The 18,295-nt window shown below is 38.4% G+C and overlaps 1 protein-coding gene across 1 annotated transcript; it reads right to left on the bottom strand.

The window, feature by feature from the left end:
• On the bottom strand, positions 1-16,439 carry plekho1a (pleckstrin homology domain containing, family O member 1a). Its single transcript, XM_079879618.1, has 6 exons — positions 16,150-16,439; positions 14,575-14,721; positions 5,839-5,979; positions 5,036-5,140; positions 3,669-3,770; positions 1-2,503 (listed from the first exon to the last, which is right to left on the bottom strand). Exons 1-6 carry the CDS (start codon positions 16,174-16,176, stop codon positions 1,394-1,396), a joined length of 1,632 nt encoding a protein of 543 aa, XP_079735744.1. The 5' UTR covers positions 16,177-16,439; the 3' UTR covers positions 1-1,393.
• Positions 16,440-18,295: the final 1,856 nt, after the last annotated feature.

Raw genomic sequence — 18,295 nt, 5'->3', positions numbered from 1 at the left:
CCAGAAAGCCAAAAGATTTTAATAAGTAGCCTAGCTTCTTCAAATCACAATGAATCCCATTCATAGGTAGTCTTTCATTAAATTCAGTACAGTAATTATTCAAAACAACACCAGGCCTCTAAAATGAGGGGGTCAACCAGCTTTATGAAAAATTAATCTCAGAGTGATGCAATTCAAGTGTAAGAGCAGTAAGTTAGCACTAACTGCTAGATTTTCTGAACAGAGTCTGTTTCTGAGGCATGTGGATACATTTGTGTTAGAGAAATTGTGTTTTTTGTGCTGCCTTTCGACTAATTCTGTATAATTAATAATCTAATTCTGTCACATTATCATTGTTAAATCAAAACATATAGGAAACATTTACTGTGTTCAAACAGTATTGATGTTTTGTATCACTCCAATTCCTTGTGTTCATTACAAAAAAATGCAGTTCAATGATTTGCAAGACTAAAATTAAAAATATATATATTTTACCTGAGTTGTGACTTGTAAAGTAGAAGACCGTTAAATAGTGGCGGGAAACATTTCTTTTGAATTCTCCTCACGGACTGCACGCGATAGTGAATATGTAACGCGACTGGACTGATTCACAAACAAATGAGCCATTCACACCAAGAATGATAGCTATAAATATATCTACAAAGATAACTAGCGTCGACACCAGCGGACGGACGATATAGTTAGTTTATTCAAAGCGTGTGCTTGTCTGTCACTTTAAATGCTCGAGCTCGTTACAGCAGGATGGATTCTGATTGGCTGTCGATGTTTTTATCGTTCATCCGCTTGAAAAATCGTGATCCTTTATCTGTGCGCCTTTATCGTTACAGCTGTGGTGTAGAACTATATCTTTATCGTTATCTTTGAAGTTATCGTCCTTGGTGTTAATGGGCCTTTATGAGCTGGCTCTTTTGGCAATCAGAAAAAAATGACCAGTGTAGGGTATTCTACAAATATCTTTTGAAATGCAAATTAGGATTGACCCACTTGACATTGGGGAGTAGGAAAGACTTGCCAAAAAAACGACCACTGCTAACTTTTACCTGAACTCTTTTCCACACAAAGCTCAACATTCCCATCATGTTCACCTCAAAACATTTTTTTTACCTGAGCTGTTTTTGCAAAAAGTGAGAGAATCGTAAACCACTTTAATCATGAGTAATACACATTATCAATGCCAACAGAAGTACTACAGCCTTGAAAGTGGAGTCACAAGTAAAAATACAGAAGCTCAAAGTGCAAAGACAAAGGGTTGAGGTGTTAGAGGAACAACAGTTAATATATAAACAATAGACCGTGAGATAAAACAGAACACTGAAAGTTCCACCTATTGTTCTCCTTCCTTGCATTCATTGTAAAGTCTCACATAAAGCATTTTGACTGACTAAAGATTTGGTCAGGGGCTTTTCTTTTTGCGGTTCTGTGAGGGTGTTGTAGGTGTTCTAGTTTTACTGTGCTCTGCCCGCTGCTGTCTGGCTTGCAGCTCCTTTACCTCAGCCAAAACCTCTCTAGCTTCTCGCCAGGAAGAAATGGCCTCTTGTAAGAGTCGTTCAGCCGCCGCCCTCCTGCTATCCCAGTCCAAAGCCTCATTGAGAGGAGAATCAGTACCCCTAATGCTTTTGAAATGGGGCGAGTAAGAGATTCGGAAAAGAGCAGGGTCTGTTGACTTCATATGTGGGGAATTTGATCCAGTGGACAGAGGCGAGTCTGAACCTTTGATGTGGGTCAGATCGATGCATTTCATTTGGGGTGAACTTGATTCTTTTGAATCAGGTAAATCGCAGCTCTTTGAGCGAAGTGCGTTTTTGGAATGAGGGGATTTGGACTTGAAACGGGGCGAGTCTTTTGATTTCACATGTGGCGATTCTTTCCCTTTGGAACCGGGCGAATCTTTCACCCTCACTGAGGGGGAGTTTGTGCCTTTGCTGTGAGGTGAACTATGTGAGCTTGAGCCCTTGGAGTGTGGCGAGTCAGAGCCCTTGAGATGCCGGAGACGAGGGGAGTCAATGCCTCTCAGGTAGGGGTAAGACCCCATTCTGTCCCGATGGGGTTCCTGTTCCTGAATCTCAGCGAGCAGCTCTTGAGTCCTCTCCAGCCGCTGGTTGATCAGATCCTGCAGGTGTCCCGTGGGACTCTGGGCCTGCGTCGCCTGGGATCCATTCTTTCTATTTGGTTTTCGCTCTCCTCGGGACAGAGCGTCATCCATGGAAGCACATCGGTTACGGCCCTGAGATAACTTCTTCTCACTCTGAGGTGTGTGAGACTGGTTTTCATTGTTCAAGGAGAACTCGGTCTTGCGTGGCAAGCTGCTGGTTTTCACCTTGGCCTCTGTAGAGGAAGACGGCGGCCTGGACGCATCGGTACCAGCGCGTCGACGGCCAGGAGCCAATTTATCCAGGCTGACCCGGTGATCCTTCGACCACTCATCCTGATCGTCATCAAGCATACCAGCATCTTCTTCATTCACCAAGTCCAGCATCAGCATTCCATCAGAGGAGGCAGAGGCCTACAACAAGACAACATTAAATACCACTTTATGTTTATCTGGTGGATATGCCAGTCTCTTGACACCTAGCAGCATGAATGCAGCATCATGAATTAGTTTTCGGTTACCAATCCCCTCAAAGAAATGCACCAATGTTAAGTGAGCAGTTTTCAGGTGGTCATGTGATCTCAATATGTAAAATACATCTATCATTTTAATTATTTATTTAAAACATTTTGACAATATTGAACCAAATTTAACTAAATATACACTACCTTTGTAAAGTTTTGGATCGGTATGACTTTTAATGACTGAAAGAAATCTCTTATGCTCATAAAGGGTGCATTTATTTGATCAAAAATACTGTGAATGTTTTTCTATTTTAATACCTTTTAATGTAATTTATTCCAGTGATGCAAAGCTGACTTTTCCGCATCATTACTTCAGTATTACAATTTGCTGATTTGCTGCTAAAGAAACATTTCTAATTATTATCAATGTAAAAAACAGTTGTGCTGCTTAAACTTTTTGTGGAAACTGTGATATATTTTTTTAGGATTCTTTGATGAATAGAAAGAAACAGCATTTATATGAAATAGAATTCTTTGTAACAATCTTAAAGTTTTTACTGTAAGTTTTGATCAGTTTAATGCATTCTTGCTGGGAAAAAATCTCTTCTTAAAAGAATCTTACTGACCCCAAACTTTTGCGTTGCAAATAACAGATAAATCTACTAATCCTAACTCAAAAATGAAATGATAGCCTAATGATAACCTAAAAACTGTTAAGAATAAATAATTCTCACAACTGTTGAAACTCAAATAAAAAGTGAAAATTACTAAAAGCATAACCATTCAATAATTATGATGAAACGAGATTTAGTAAGGGAAAAATAAAAGGTGGGGTGGACATTTTACTCCAGGGGGACATCTAACCCTCATCTTAATCTACTATTATGTGTAAAACTTTTTACTTTTTAATAGAAGAAAAAAATACGGAGTGCACCTTTTAAAAAGCAAAGTTTTCTGGACTGCACTACCTCTCTGTTATGCAGTCATGTTATAAATAGCTGCATATAAGTTTCATCATTATTGCACCAAACAACCACCGAGTGCCATGAAGTCCGTATGAGCAGACAAACAACAACAGTCTTTGGAATCAAAGTCAAAGCAAGAATGCCACCCACCACAGCCATGAGATGACCCCGCGTAGGCAAGCGCCGCCCAAGTGGGATCTTGGCCCGATCGCGTGTAGGATGAGCCAGAAGACTCTCCTCCTCAATCGTCACCTGCGAAGGGAAATGAATCAAAACTGGAGCTGAGCTCATTTTTACCATATTAACACAGTCATTTTCAGCAACCTTATATGGGTTCTCATTTACACAACACAAAAGGCCTATGTGACATGAAGCGTTAATTAGTCTTGCATTCATCTCAGTTTAATCCAGGAGTTGTTAGTGTGAAAATGAATTTGCAGATTTATAAATAGAAGGTGCCTAATACAGATGATGTGAAATTCACACAAGTGGGTTTCTGGTATATGAAATGCAGTGATTTTACAAGTGGAAACAAGACTGTGTGAAATCTTTTGCAACCCATATGCAATTGTTTTAAAAAGGGTTTTAATGTTCACTTTTTTTAATCTTAAAGAGGACCTATTATGTACTTTTACAAAGTCTTGATTTTTTTTTGGGGGGGGGGGGGGCTCTACTAGAATAGCTTTTCCAGCTTTAATGTTCAGAAAAAAACACGTTATTTTTTCCCATATTCTCCATTGTTGCAGCTCCTCTCTTCCCAGTCTGTCAGTAACACTCTGTTTAGTTCCTGTCTCTATGAAGCCCCTCCTTCTGAAAAGCACAATGAGCTCTGATTGGTTGGCTGGATAATTGTGTTGTGATTGGTCAACAGCTTCCAGTTTGTTTAGGAAATGTCCCGCTCCTTACCATAACCGCCAGCTTCAACACACTACTAACTCAACCAGGCCTCGTCCCTGTTATTTTGCGTATGCCTTGGGCAGGAATTATTTAAATGAGGAATATTGTGTTTGTTCCCGGAAGAAAACTCAAGACTACAATGGAGGCGTTTCAGGGAGTTCAGAAACAGTGAAACTGATATAGAGAATAACTCCCTTTGGAGTGACTTTGTGCTTGGTAACTTGGTAAAAGGTGCCAATTTAAACAAGCATAATAGGTCCTCTTTAAACCCCCTTTTAAATTATTGTGGCCATAGTAATAAAGCATGATGTTGACTGACTTAACAGTTCTTAGCCGAAATGTTTCCCATAGGTAAATCAACCAAAAAAGTTTCAGAGTGCTTTTATGAAACAATTGCACAAAGAATTTCCAGTATCCTATAAGTGCAAAAACAAATAATGAGAAGAAGATAGAAAGATCTAAAAGTGAAACAGAAGAGGGTTAGCACTAGAATATGAAAGAGAAATATATACAGAAAGAGACTGACTAATGCAATGAGAGAGTGTTGGAGTGGAAAGCTAAAAGATTATTCAAAAAAATTTTTTTTTTTAGAAATAAGTATATGAAATGTCTGTGCTCACCTCATCCAGCACACGATTCTTAGCTCTGATAATAGCTGTATTTAAAACATTGATCCAAGATTCCTTCTCCTCTGGACTCACAGCCAGAAATACAAGATTGGGGCTCTAATGGAAAAAAGCACGTATTAAAATATCAACAATTACAATTATTGAAATGAATAATTATGTTATTTTGAATTTTCAAACATGCATTTTAAGGGTCCTTGAACAAAAAAACTAAATTTCCTTTGATCTTTTTTTTTTATCAAGGAATCAATTTCGTATTGCCAAATCTAAATGTTTGCAATGCTTCATTCAACCATGTATGTTTGAGCATTCTGTCCTTTTTAAGGTTGCATCTTGTGAAATTACATCATGTTTTTGGTTTATTTAGATGTCTTTGGTCTGGTTACCAATTTGATTATTTATGTATGGTCCTGTTAATGTCACTGTATGTCTGAGCCTCGTCACAAGCATTTCAATGCCCTCTATTCCCCAGAGTTAATTGTGTAAATGACAAATAAATGCCTTTTGACTCTTGACTCCCTTGACTCTGGTCTGTGTTGCATTCATATTTCAGTTGAACAGTTTGGAAGCAGACTGAGACCCTGAAAATGTGGTTCTCGGTCCGCTTGTTTGGTGCACCAGCGTTCACACTTACTCAAATGAACCGCACTAACAGAGCAATCGCACCAGAGTTTGTTTTAATCAAGTGTGAACACACCCTAAAAAACTGATTAAAATCATCCACCTTGTAGTCAAACAGGCACAATATGAATTGAACCCTTTTTTTTATCCATAATGTCATAATGTTTAGTTATTACCTTGTTCCCAGGGTGTTGGCGGCGGAGCAGGGTAAATTTACTGTGGTTCTTCTTGCTGTGGCTCTTGGCTTTTCGCAGTTCCTCCGAGCGCTCATACTGTGCCAGGTCAAACACTTCATGAGTCTTCCCATTATTCTTCATCTGAACACAAGAGCAGCAGCATCAGCACACAGGCCTGAAGCTAGTAACAATTGCTACCATTAATTGAAAATATCAGCAGCGCTTTCCCAGGCCAACTGTGCCGACAACAGTGATTCATGATGGGACACATTGATTTTAGCTCGAAGGACAGCAATAATTAATGTTCAACAGAACACTGCTGCGACATCAGTCCATGGAATCTGACAGAACACTGAACAAAATCACCAACATTTAATTTACAAATAGTTACAAAAACATCTGTACACTTATTTAAGGATATATGAACAAGACAAAGTATTAAGAGTAATGTATACTCTATGGAAGCCAGTTTACACCTCAAAGTAAAAAATGGTACTTGTGTCTATTATTCCTCATAAATGTAAATGTAAATGTAAATGTACTTTATTTATATAGCACCTTACATCAGCCGATAGGTGAACCAAGGTGCTTTACAACAGATTAAACAACAATTTAAAACAACACACCGAAAAACCAGTACAGTAATAAATGAAGAAATAAAAAGTAAAGAAAAAATAGAATAAAGATAAATATAAAATATAAAAGTGCCACCACACTACTGGGTACTAAAAGCCATTTTGAAAAGATACGTTTTAAGTCTTGATTTAAAAAGGCCCAGGTCAGTAACGATACGCATCTCACTGGGGAGCTTATTCCAGAGCTTAGGTCCAGAAACTGAAAAAGCACGGTCTCCCCAGTGTTTAAGTTTTGACCTGGGCACTTCCAACATGAGTTGATTGGACGACCTCAAAGTCCTTCCGCAATTCCGAATGGTCAGCATGTCTGATATGTAAGATGGGGCGAGGCCGTTAAGAGCTTTAAAAACAAACAATACAATTTTATAGTGAATTCTAAAATGTACCGGGAGCCAATGGAGGGAATAAAGAATCGGAGTTATGTGCTCTCGTTTTTTAGTGCTCGTTAACAAACGGGCAGCTGCATTTTGGACAAGTTGAAGACGGCCAACAGAGGACTGGGAGACACCAGTATACAGTGCATTGCAGTAGTCCAGTCTAGAGCTTATTAGAGCGTGAATAGCCTTCTCAAGGTCATGCCGGTTTAAAAAGGATTTTACCTTTGCTAAAAGGCGCAGTTGAAAAAAGCTCAACTTGACAACGTTGTCAATCTGTTTGTTGAATTTAAAAGAACTATCAAAAATCACTCCTAAGTTCTTCACTGTCTGCCTGGCCGTTAAAGGCCAGGCATCAAGTCCATTTGACGCAGATTCTCCAAACACAATATATTCAGTTTTGTCCTCATTTAAGTGCATAAAATTTTGGGCAAACCACTGCTTAATATCCGCAATGCAGTCAAATAAAGTACCTTGTACATCACCAGGCTTCAGAGGCAGATAAATTTGCAGATCATCTGCATAAAAATGAAAAGATAGGTTGTGCCTGGCTATAATTGACCCTAGTGGTAGCATGTATAATGAAAACAAAATAGGGCCAAGAATAGAGCCTTGCGGGACTCCACAGGAGAGAGAAGTACATGAAGAAGACAAATCACCAATCATTACAGAAAAAGTTCTATCGGATAAATATGACATAAACCACTCAAGTACAGTGCCATGAATGCCAACATAGTGCTTCAGGCGTGACAGGAGGATTGTATGGTCTACCGTGTCAAAGGCTGCTGTGAGATCCAGCAGCACTAAGGCAACAGGACACTTGGTGTCAACAGAGGACGCAATATCATTGTGTACCTTTAATAATGCAGACTCAGTGCTGTGACGAGGCCTAAACCCGGATTGAAATTTTTCCAGGACAGAGTTGTTTTCCAGAAAGGGCTGTAACTGTAAAAAAACAACTTTTTCTAAAACTTTGGAAAGAAATGGAAGATGGGAGACTGGTCTAAAATTAGATAGCACTGAGGAGTCAAGGTTAGGCTTTTTAAGAAGGGGCCTAACCACAGCATGTTTAAAGGCAGCTGGGAAGGTTCCTAGACTAAGACAGCTATTAATAAAAACCACAAGCCCAGGCCCTACAGCGTTAAAAACCAATTTCAGCACTCTAGCGGGTACAATATCCAATGGACAGTTTGTAGGCTTTAAAGATTTAACTATATCGTCAAGGGAAGAGAAAGAAACTAACTCAAACTCCTCAAACACACCAAAATGAGCTGGGGCAACAGAAAAATCCCTATTAGAACCATTCCTTGTACCCTGTCTAACAGAGTCAACCTTGTCAACAAAAAAGTGGAGAAAACTTTCACAGGTGATAGTTGAGAAATTAGCCAGAGCAGAAGTAGGTGGATTTACAAAAGAATTAATTGTAGTGAACAGAACCCTGGGACAGTGACTGCTGCTAGAAATTATATCAGAGAGGTACTGAGATTTTGCCTCCCGTAGGGCCCTCTGATAATCAACGAGACAGGCCCGCAAAATGTCTAGAGACACATGCAGTTTATCCTTTTTCCATCTCCTTTCAGCCTGCCTGCAGCGTTGCCTGATAGTACGAGTATTGTCATTGATCCAGGGATCCGTTCTTGGTTTAGCCAATTTATGCTGAAAAGGGGCAATAGAGTCCAGAATCCCGGAGCAGGTGGAGTGGAAGGAAGAAAGAATATTGTCTGGACAGATAGGAGAATCTATGTCATTCAAGGCAAAAAACTGAGAGTCCCTAAATGCAGCAGTAAATTTATCTGCTGTGGTGGAAGTGATGATGCGACGCTGGCACGATGGAGCAAAACACTTTCTAGCTGGAGGGGGGGCTGTATATTCAAAAATAATTGAAAAATGATCTGAAATGGCAGTCTCAGAGATCTCTTTGAGGGAAATTGAAAGCCCATGAGAGATGATGAGATCCAGGGTGTGCCCAAGATGGTGTGTGGGTTTATCAACTGACTGAACTAAGTTAAAAGTTTCTAAAAGTCTTTTAAAATCAGAGGCTAATTGGTCGGACGGACAACAAACATGAACATTAAAATCCCCACAAATCAAGAGTTTATCATATTTTGGAAAAATGTCTGCCAAAAACTCAGAGAACTCATGAACGAAGTCCTTATTATATTTGGGTGGGCGATAAACAACGGCACATAAAACAGGACTCGTAAGCTCCATCACAAACAATTGCAGCTCAAAGCAGGAGTAAGCATTTGTGGGAAGAAACCGGCATTTAAATTTGTCATTAAAAACAGCAGCAAGACCCCCTCCACGACCAGATGATCGTGGGGTATCATATTGCTAATTTATTTGTAACTATATATGCAACTAGGCCTATATCTGAAAACTGCTGCTTATAACTGCTCATCAATGTCATATAATTGTGGTTTGACATTTTATAATCTGACTTTATACTGGAAAGTTCTGAGCGCTAGCTAGTGGATATCTCACAGTGTTATACCGTACCTCAAAATTGCCATTGTAAATGTGACTATGGGCCCTATTTTAATGATCTGAAACGCAAGTATCAAACGCGAAACGCAAGTAACTTTGTGGGCGGATCTCGGGCGCTGTTGCTATTATACCGGCGGGATAAATGACTCTTGCGCCCGACGCAAATCTAAAATGTGTTGGTCTGAAGTAGCTTCATTATTCATAGGTGTGGTTTGGGCGGAACGTGAAATAAACCAATCAGAGCGTCATCTCACATTCCCTTTAAGAGCAGGCGCGCTTGTTCCATGGCGGATTGCTATTATAACAGCGGATTTGCCAGGAGCGGTTCACAGCCGAGGAGACCGACGCTCTCGTCAGGGCCGTAAAACACAGAGAAGTGACATTGGGGATGGAGAAACCCACCCAAATTAGCTTCGGTTAAACAGGCGTATGATAATTTGGGTAAATGTGTAAGCTAGATTTATGCCTATTTTTTCACATCTTCATGGACACCACAATGATTTTGTGTGTTAATATTTTTCCTTGTAATAATGTAGGCACTGACTTTAGATTAGGTTTTTCCTGGTCTGTGGTGGAATTGTTTTCTAAACCTGCAAAATAGCACCAGGGAACGTTTGCGCCGGAACACGCCTCCTCTTTTCGCTGAACCGCCCCTGGGAGCGCAAGTTCATTCCCTAATTTACCGATGTGCGTCTGTGGAGGGAAAAGTCCGCTGTGCGCGGGTGCAAAATAGGAATGATACATGCGTCGGTGTACAAAGTAAATTGCGCTGGGTGCAAGATAGGGCCCTATATCTCACAATGTGAATTATGATAATTTTTTTGGTAATGCTTCACATTTCACAATGAACAGCGCAAACTTCACACATATAGCCAAGCCTGGTTCAGAACATATTCTCAATTAATACCAAATAGCATAAAAGGAAACGAACTGTTCTTTTCCATCAGAAATCAAGACAGATGTTCCAAACGATTTTCAGTTAGTACAGCCCCTCCTCTAATCATTCAGCCAGTGACCCATCTGTGGAAAGTAAATGCCTCATTTTAAGACAGGTCAATCATCATTATGGCTGACTGTGGTGGAAAAGAGGTAAATTTCACTGAACCTGAGGGGGGGGGGGGGGGGGGACCCCACAGTGGGACATTAAATCCCAGAGAGCCACAAGGGTTTCTGCTGAGACGAACACAAAAACTCAACGCTAGAGATATTAGCATGCATGTAATGTCTCACATACCAAAAAAGAGAAACGTAGACATTTTGGGTCAGAGTTCTGCATGGTTACCATGTATTCACCATAGCAACGGAAATACGCAACAAAGGAATCTGATGTCAGTGAGCTTGAGATTAAAGTACAAAGATCAAAGTGATCCGTGATCACAGACCAACCAGCAAGCACAAGCAAACCAACATCTATGACTCTGTTCCGCTTTGAGATAGGTCACGTTTATCTGTGAGAGTTCACAAAACAGCCAGTTTTACGATAAAGAGCAGCATTTAGAAAACCCCCCTCTATGCCACATATGGCTAAAGGTAATCTGTGTAACCGTATGCCTCCAGATGGCCTCCTGGGGTCACACATTTAAATGTGAGTGAGCGCACACTCTGAGAAAGAGCGTACTAGTGATGCTAATATGGGGCAAAAGACCCCTGGAGGAAAAAAGCCCGGCCTCTCTTCACCACATCAATATTTCACTCCCACGGTTGGCACAGCACGTTCCCGGCAGGGGGCCATCCTGATCTCTGGATTAACCACCTCCCAAAATAACCCACTAACCCACCATCTTCACTCTCACGAAGGTAACTCCATCATCCACAACAAGATGTAAGGAATAAAACGCAGCCTTCGTAAAGAGTGCTCCTATGAATATTACATTTCAGAACAGAGCTGGTTTTCAAGGCATTGTGAATTGGTAGTTTATAAAGATGGCTCTGGCTGCTTCACTTTGCTTGGAGCCATACAACCTTAAAATCAGTCTCAAGATGTAAGGACTGTGAACATGAAGTGAATACTGCTATTACATGCCTAGTTTTACCTCTACGAACGAGCAGGAATTAAATAGATTTGCAGAATCCCCTTGAATCACGTGTTCAGTGTGTTCTGTAATCTGGTTGACTGCATTATGTAGAGGTCAACCAATTTTCCTAAAATAGACATAATTGAAATAAACTAAAGTAAACCTCACAACCCTTTGTCCTGCCAAATGGATGTTATGCAAAGTTAAATATCACAATTCACACAGATGATTGGACTGACGCATGATAATCAGAATCTGTGAATCCACACTGTTTATGAGTAAATCCTCGGTACATGTTTGATATGATCCATTTGCACACATGATGAATAAACTCTCAACCAAGAATGATCAGCCTGGATACAGTGAATCCTAGAGTAGAGCATCAATTATTTACACCAGATGTATAGAGGGAGCGTGAAAAGAAGCACTTTGAACCCAGTTATAGATGCTCAACTGTCTACATGTATAAACTTCAAATAATTCACATGGGAATCAGAAAGGATCATAGCCTTTACGAGTAGTGTTGCGTGAAGTGTCTCACTATGCTACATGAGTGAGATCAATTGAGTAGTTATGTCAAGTGACATCATTCTGGCAAGAACAGGGCTACCTTGAGCACTGAAGCAAAGTCAAGTGCAGCGGTGCATAACGCTATCAGTCCTAAGACAAACAATACACAGAGCCTGAAGGCATGCAGCGATCACTAGAGGACAGACCTGTAGCACACACACTCAGACTGATGCAACCTGCTGACATAGTATTCTGATACTATAAAAATAACCTTGCTTGCCTGACTGGTGGGACGATGCACAGGGCTAGAAGATGAGCATACAGAATGCTAATCTGACTTGCGGCTTTATTTGACATTATTACTCTGAATACCTGGGGAATCTTGTGAAAATATGATGTCATGTATGCCAAACTAAAATATTTTGGGAATTCAAGCAGTGTTGACAGTGGAGAATGAAAGATTGAAGGTTCAATTACAATGAGCATAGACTTTTTATGCCCTTTGACAAAGTCTTGATTTTGTTTATGGGCTCTACTAGAATAGGTTTTCATGCTTCAATGTTCAAAACACATTATTTTTCCCATCTTCTCCATTGTTGCAGCTCCTCTCTTCCCAGTCTGTCAGTAACGCTCTGTTTAGTTCCTGTCTCTATGAAGCTCCTCCTTCTGAAAAGCACAATGTCCTCTGATTGGCTGGATCAGTGTGTTGTGATTGGTCAACCGCTTCGAGAGTGTTTAGAAAATGACCCGCCCCTTACCATAACCGCCAGTTTCAACACACTACTAACTAACTCAACCAGGCCCCGCCCCTTTATTCCGTGTATGCCTTGGGTGTGAATTATTTAAATGAGGAATATTGTAACGTGTTTGTTCCTGGAAGAAAACTCAAGACTACAATGGAGGCGTTTCAGGGAGTTCAGAAACAGTGACACTGAAAAAGAGAATAATGGTACATTCAAGTAATGTCGAAAATATCATATTTATGAGTTGAACGCACATGAACACCACCACAAAATCGTAAATATGACTGGGTTCTGGGATTTTCTTTAAGCCCCGATGTCTTTAAGCTCAGACCAAAGTGACTTGAATATGCCTGACATTGTAAACATGACTTAAATACGAATTTCCCTGGAGGACTTGAACGCACCATAACTCCTTTGCAGTGACTTTGTGCTTTGTAACTTTGCAGAGCTTTTTCATGTTCAAACAGCGACAATACACTCTAAAGAGAGATGAAAATGCTCCTCTTTAAAATAAAAGTAATAATTTATCAAATTAATTAGTAATATTTCAAAGTACATTAAAATATATTATTTGAATTTTTATGTTTTTTATGTTCCTTTAATACTTTTAAAATTGAAGTTTCTATTTTTTTATTTTTTTATTTTTTTTTACAAAATCATAACACTTAACTGCATCATTGTCAGCAGGCTCAGTTTTGGTGGTCTGTCCTTGTAAAGTTCATGTTTGAATAATTCACCACATGAATAGGAAACATCCACACTCATTCTACTTCACTGCAACACCACCTGCATTTTGTGTGTGTACTTGGTCTCTACATGTAAATCAATGTCTTTTTGAAGCATAGACTTAATAAAAAAAAAAAGAAGGATAGTAGCCTATTAATAATAATTTGTAAAAGATAGCCAACTAGTATTGGATTACTTACCAACAAACAAACTAGCAAACAAACAGAACGGAAAAGACTTAAATCTGATTAATATTGATTTAAATCTTTTAAAAAAACTGTCAACAAACAGTAAAGACTATCTTAAGAGGAGTCCCATTGTTCATGGTGAACTTGAAAAGCTTATCTGGTTCTTATTTGTGTCGCTGACAGATCAAAACACATGGATGCAAATTGCTGCGATACTTCATTTAGATGCGGTATGTGTGGTTAGTTCACATGGGTTTCTTTTCATGATGGCGTGACACTGGATTCAGAGTCCTGAACGTCTCCAGGGAGCAGGAGATGTGCAGCTGGGCTTTGAATCTTTTAATGTAAATAACAATGTCGCTCATCCAAAAGACAGCAGATGTGTGAATGCGACTGCTTTCTCAACTCTTAAAACCATTTACGTTGCTTTAATGAGAAAAACCAGGGCACTCCGTACAGTTTTCCATGATATGCTGTTATCTGACGGCTCTGTGAAAGTGATGAAAGCCTACAGGCAATGACAGAAACAAGCTGCTACACTTCCATGAAAATGACAACCGTGCCTCCACACAAGCTTCAAGTGAGCAAATGATTCAATTGTGAAGATTGGTTGCTCCTACATCGAACCGGAAATTGAATTCAACTGAATATTTGAAAGCAACTTCAGGGATCGTTGGTAGTGCTCCTGACACAAAATCCATGACACAGGGAAATATTGATTGTAGCCACTAACCAGGTTCACTGCTGCATGCTTGTCGTTTGGGGACACAATTGGGTTTCAATTTTCAGTGTTTATATAATACCCTTTAGAAAATTATAGCTTGTCAAAAGGATTAGTTTGATGTTGCAAGAGAATGTCCTTTATATCAAGGGCAGGAGGTTTTTGGCAAACATTCATTACTCCTATCATATAATCTCTGTAGTTAATGTCAAAATCTGAATGGGTTACATACACGAGTAAGTTGACATGATATACCTTTGGGAAGTTGACATGCCCTGCCTTTGATTGAGCATGAAATCATTATGAAAACTGTATTATAATTGTCTTTATGACTCACCTCTTTTTCAAAGATGTACAGATGATCTCCTTTAAGCATCACAAAGCGGTTTCGCCATATTTCCCTGAATATTCCTTTGCCGTTGAACCTGCGGATCCAGCCTACTTTGTCTGGTTGGGGTGAGGGCTGGTTGGCATCCTGAAGACCCTGAGTGTGTCAACAGTGACCCGGTTAGTGTGTCGCCCGTCTTACATAATAGTATTCAAGTTCAAACAGATCTCTGTCACATGCTAAGCCATCATTACGTTTATTCCATATCTGTTACTGGTACTTATATTATAACTATTAGAAAGTTGTCCAATAGTGACTATTTTTTTTTTTTTTTTACTGGTATTGATGTGTCTATTTGAAGTATTCAAACAAGCTATTTATTAGATACTAGTGCGTATAAACATTTTAGTAACACTTTACAATAAGGTCTCAATTAATGCATTAGTTAATGCATTTACTAAAATGAGCTGAAAATGGGCAATATATTTTACAGCATTTATTAACCTTTGTTCATGTTAGTTAATAAATATATTCATGTTAGTTCACACAGTGCATAAACTAATGTTAACTTTTGAGCTTAAACAATGCAGTAGTATGACGAGACTGACACTTTACCTAAAATCAATAAATACTGTAGAAGAATTTTTCATTATTTCATGTTAACTAATGTTAACTACTGAAAAATGTTACTAGTACAACTGGAATGCATACTAGTGTCATATAAACAGGTAGATATCTAATAAATAAGTAGAAGTAAAGATGGAATAGGCTACTAGTAACTATTGAGTCCATAATTGTATCCATAATCTCTAATAAAATAAGATAGCCACTACTGGAATAAGAAGGATAGTAGCCTAAAAGTAATTTGTAAAAGATTACTTACTAGTGCCGTAATAATTTTTTTTTTTTTTAAAGTTAAAACTTTAAGGCCTCATTTATTAACATTAGTTAATGCATTAATTAACACAAAATAACAATGAGCAATACATTTGTTACAGTATTAATCTTTGTTAATGTTAGTTGATAAAAAATCCAGGTTGATTATTGTTTGTTCATGTTAATTCACAGTGCATTAACTAATGTTAAATACAACATTTGATTTTAAAAATGTATTAGTAAATGTTGACATTATCATTAACTTAGATTAATAAATGTTGTAGAAGCTTTTTAGTTCATGTTAACTAAAACTAATGAAACCTTACTGTAAAGTGTTACCAAAATAACAGTAACCTAACAAAATAACTAGGCTACTAGTTAACGTTAATTACAGGCTACTAATGCACCTTCAAATTATATCCAAAAAATGTTTTACTGTCAGTTGGTCAATTAAGGGTGTGGTCAATTAAAATGTCTGTTAAATAGAATAAAAGATGTCAAAAAATACGAGACAACAGCATAATGAAGAACGAAGATCTGCGCTCTCGCATTCGGCGCTTCATAACAAAGGAGTCATGGTTAAATTAATTTAGCCTACACATAATAAAGAAAAAGCAGAATACAAATACTTGCGCTGTATTCAATAAAACTATTAAATTATGAGCATTCATTACTATTCGCCTTTACACATCTGCATGAAATTCTCACCCTTTTGACCAAATGGCTTTTCTTCATGCTGTTCGCAAAATAAATGTGTCCCGCTCTCTGGAAGAAACTGAGGAGTTGTTCTGTATCCTTTGAGGAGAATGTGGCGCGCGCAGGTGTTGTGTGTGTGGCACGAGCTGTTTCTCTCAGGACTGATGGACTGCCAGTCTCTACATTGACGATTTGCAAACCGCGGGCAGAGGCTCTCCATTGGCTTGGGTGAGTCCCCGAGCTGCTGCTGTGCTTCTCAGTTCTCACCGACACGGATTTCCCCGTTTATAGAGCTCGACTGCTCCATCTATTGAACGACGAGCACAGCTGTCGGCGGGATGGTGGTGATGATGATGATGATGTCACGCTGCATATTGAGCTTCCCTCATAAACACACTGAAAAAAAAAAAAAAAAAAAAAAAATAGATAAATAAATAAATAAACACACTGCAAATCAGCGCACAGCAACGGATATAGTTATTTTAAACGATAATCAATATTGCAGGGTGTGTGTTTATGTGTGTAACCTAATGAATTCAAGAATATATGGTCATGTTTTTAATGTAATACATCCAGAACCACTGTGTTGGGTGTAATTTAATTACTATTATGGAGTTAATATTGTGCCATAATTAAACAAACAAATCCAGCATTTTGCAAATCTTGAAAAAGTAAAATAAGGGATTACTTTCTGTAATTTAATTACAGTTAGCCTACCTAATTGCATGAAATACTGTATAGAACTATTCTATATTGGTTTTAACATCAACATTTAATGTTAAAATGTATGTTTTTAATGTAACCTTCTCCCTTTAGTCAGTTTAAGAATAATTTATGCAATTGTATATTGTTTATTTGAAAGAATCAAAAGTGCAATTTCGTGTGTGTCATTGTATTGTTCAACTGGTCAAGGTTTATATGGAATTTATAAAGTAATTAATAAGTAATCCAATATTTTTTAGAGTGTAATTAGTACAGTAAACTATTTACACTGTTAAAATGTAATTAGTAGCTGGTAATTAATGTGACTTTTTTAGAGCAACTTTCCCAACACTGTCCAGAACTGATCAACTGAGAACGGGGCTAGTTGTCACACAGGAAAGTTTAGGAATTTTGATTCATTCATATTTTAGAATAATTTTTGTGTATGCTGTCCTGCAAACTAAAACAACAATATCACATTTTTAGCTGTTGGGGAACAAGAGAACAGAATAAAACTGCTACATATTCAGGCAATGAATGTTATTTTTCATAAATTGCAGGTCGGACTTGTCACGTTTCTGATGATTCAAGCACTTTTCTTCATAATTGATTAACTGTTTCAATTTTGCTGAAATGTTAATCATAAAGGCAGGTTCCATTGTGACAACTTATAAATGTTCGTTATCTTTAGTCTATACAGAACTTAACATATAAAAATAAACCTACCTTGATAGATATCGACTGGAATAAAAGTGTGACTAGCCGTTCGACTAGCTTTGTTTCACTAAATCCAAAAAGAAATGTGGCAAAAGTTTAAAAAGACACGAATGAGAGCATGGATCTGAATATTGCACATAAAATTATTATAACCACAATAAAACAAAATGCATGAACTTAAATTTAAAAATAGAAAATGTTTATTATGTAACTCAAGTATATAGGGGGATTTCCAAGGATTTCCCCTCCTACAAGCTCTGAGAAAACCACACACACACACACACACACACACATTCAGAAGGACAAACTACATCACTATAATTACACTGCTCTAAGCTTCTTTTCCGTCCACATAAATTGACCACATTATTCTAGAACGAAGCAAGAAATGTTTCCCTTGGGTTAATTGGGACAGATTTCTGGAAATAACAAACGGACACATCACGGACCTGATTTTTGTTCTGCTGTATGTGTGTGTATTTTGGGACAACACATCAAGTGTGACATAATCTGGCTAGCAAATCTACCAGGCTCTTTACTGACTCATCATAAGCAACCATTAATGTTTTTTTTTTTCCTGTGCTGTAAAGTCATTAAGTGGTTCAGGTCTGCCGTCGTCTGGATGATAGTGGGGATTAATGGATGTGATTAGTGAGGGAGGAAGGGGAGTTATAGTGGAGCAACCTGAACTTGTCTATGGGGGTTTAAGCTCGGGAGGTTAAAGTGCTGACCTAAAAGG

Source organism: Squalius cephalus, assembly GCF_949319135.1.
Source record: "Squalius cephalus genome assembly, chromosome: 8".
Taxonomy (NCBI): domain Eukaryota; kingdom Metazoa; phylum Chordata; class Actinopteri; order Cypriniformes; family Leuciscidae; genus Squalius; species Squalius cephalus.
This window is presented reverse-complemented; position numbering and strand designations above follow the sequence as displayed.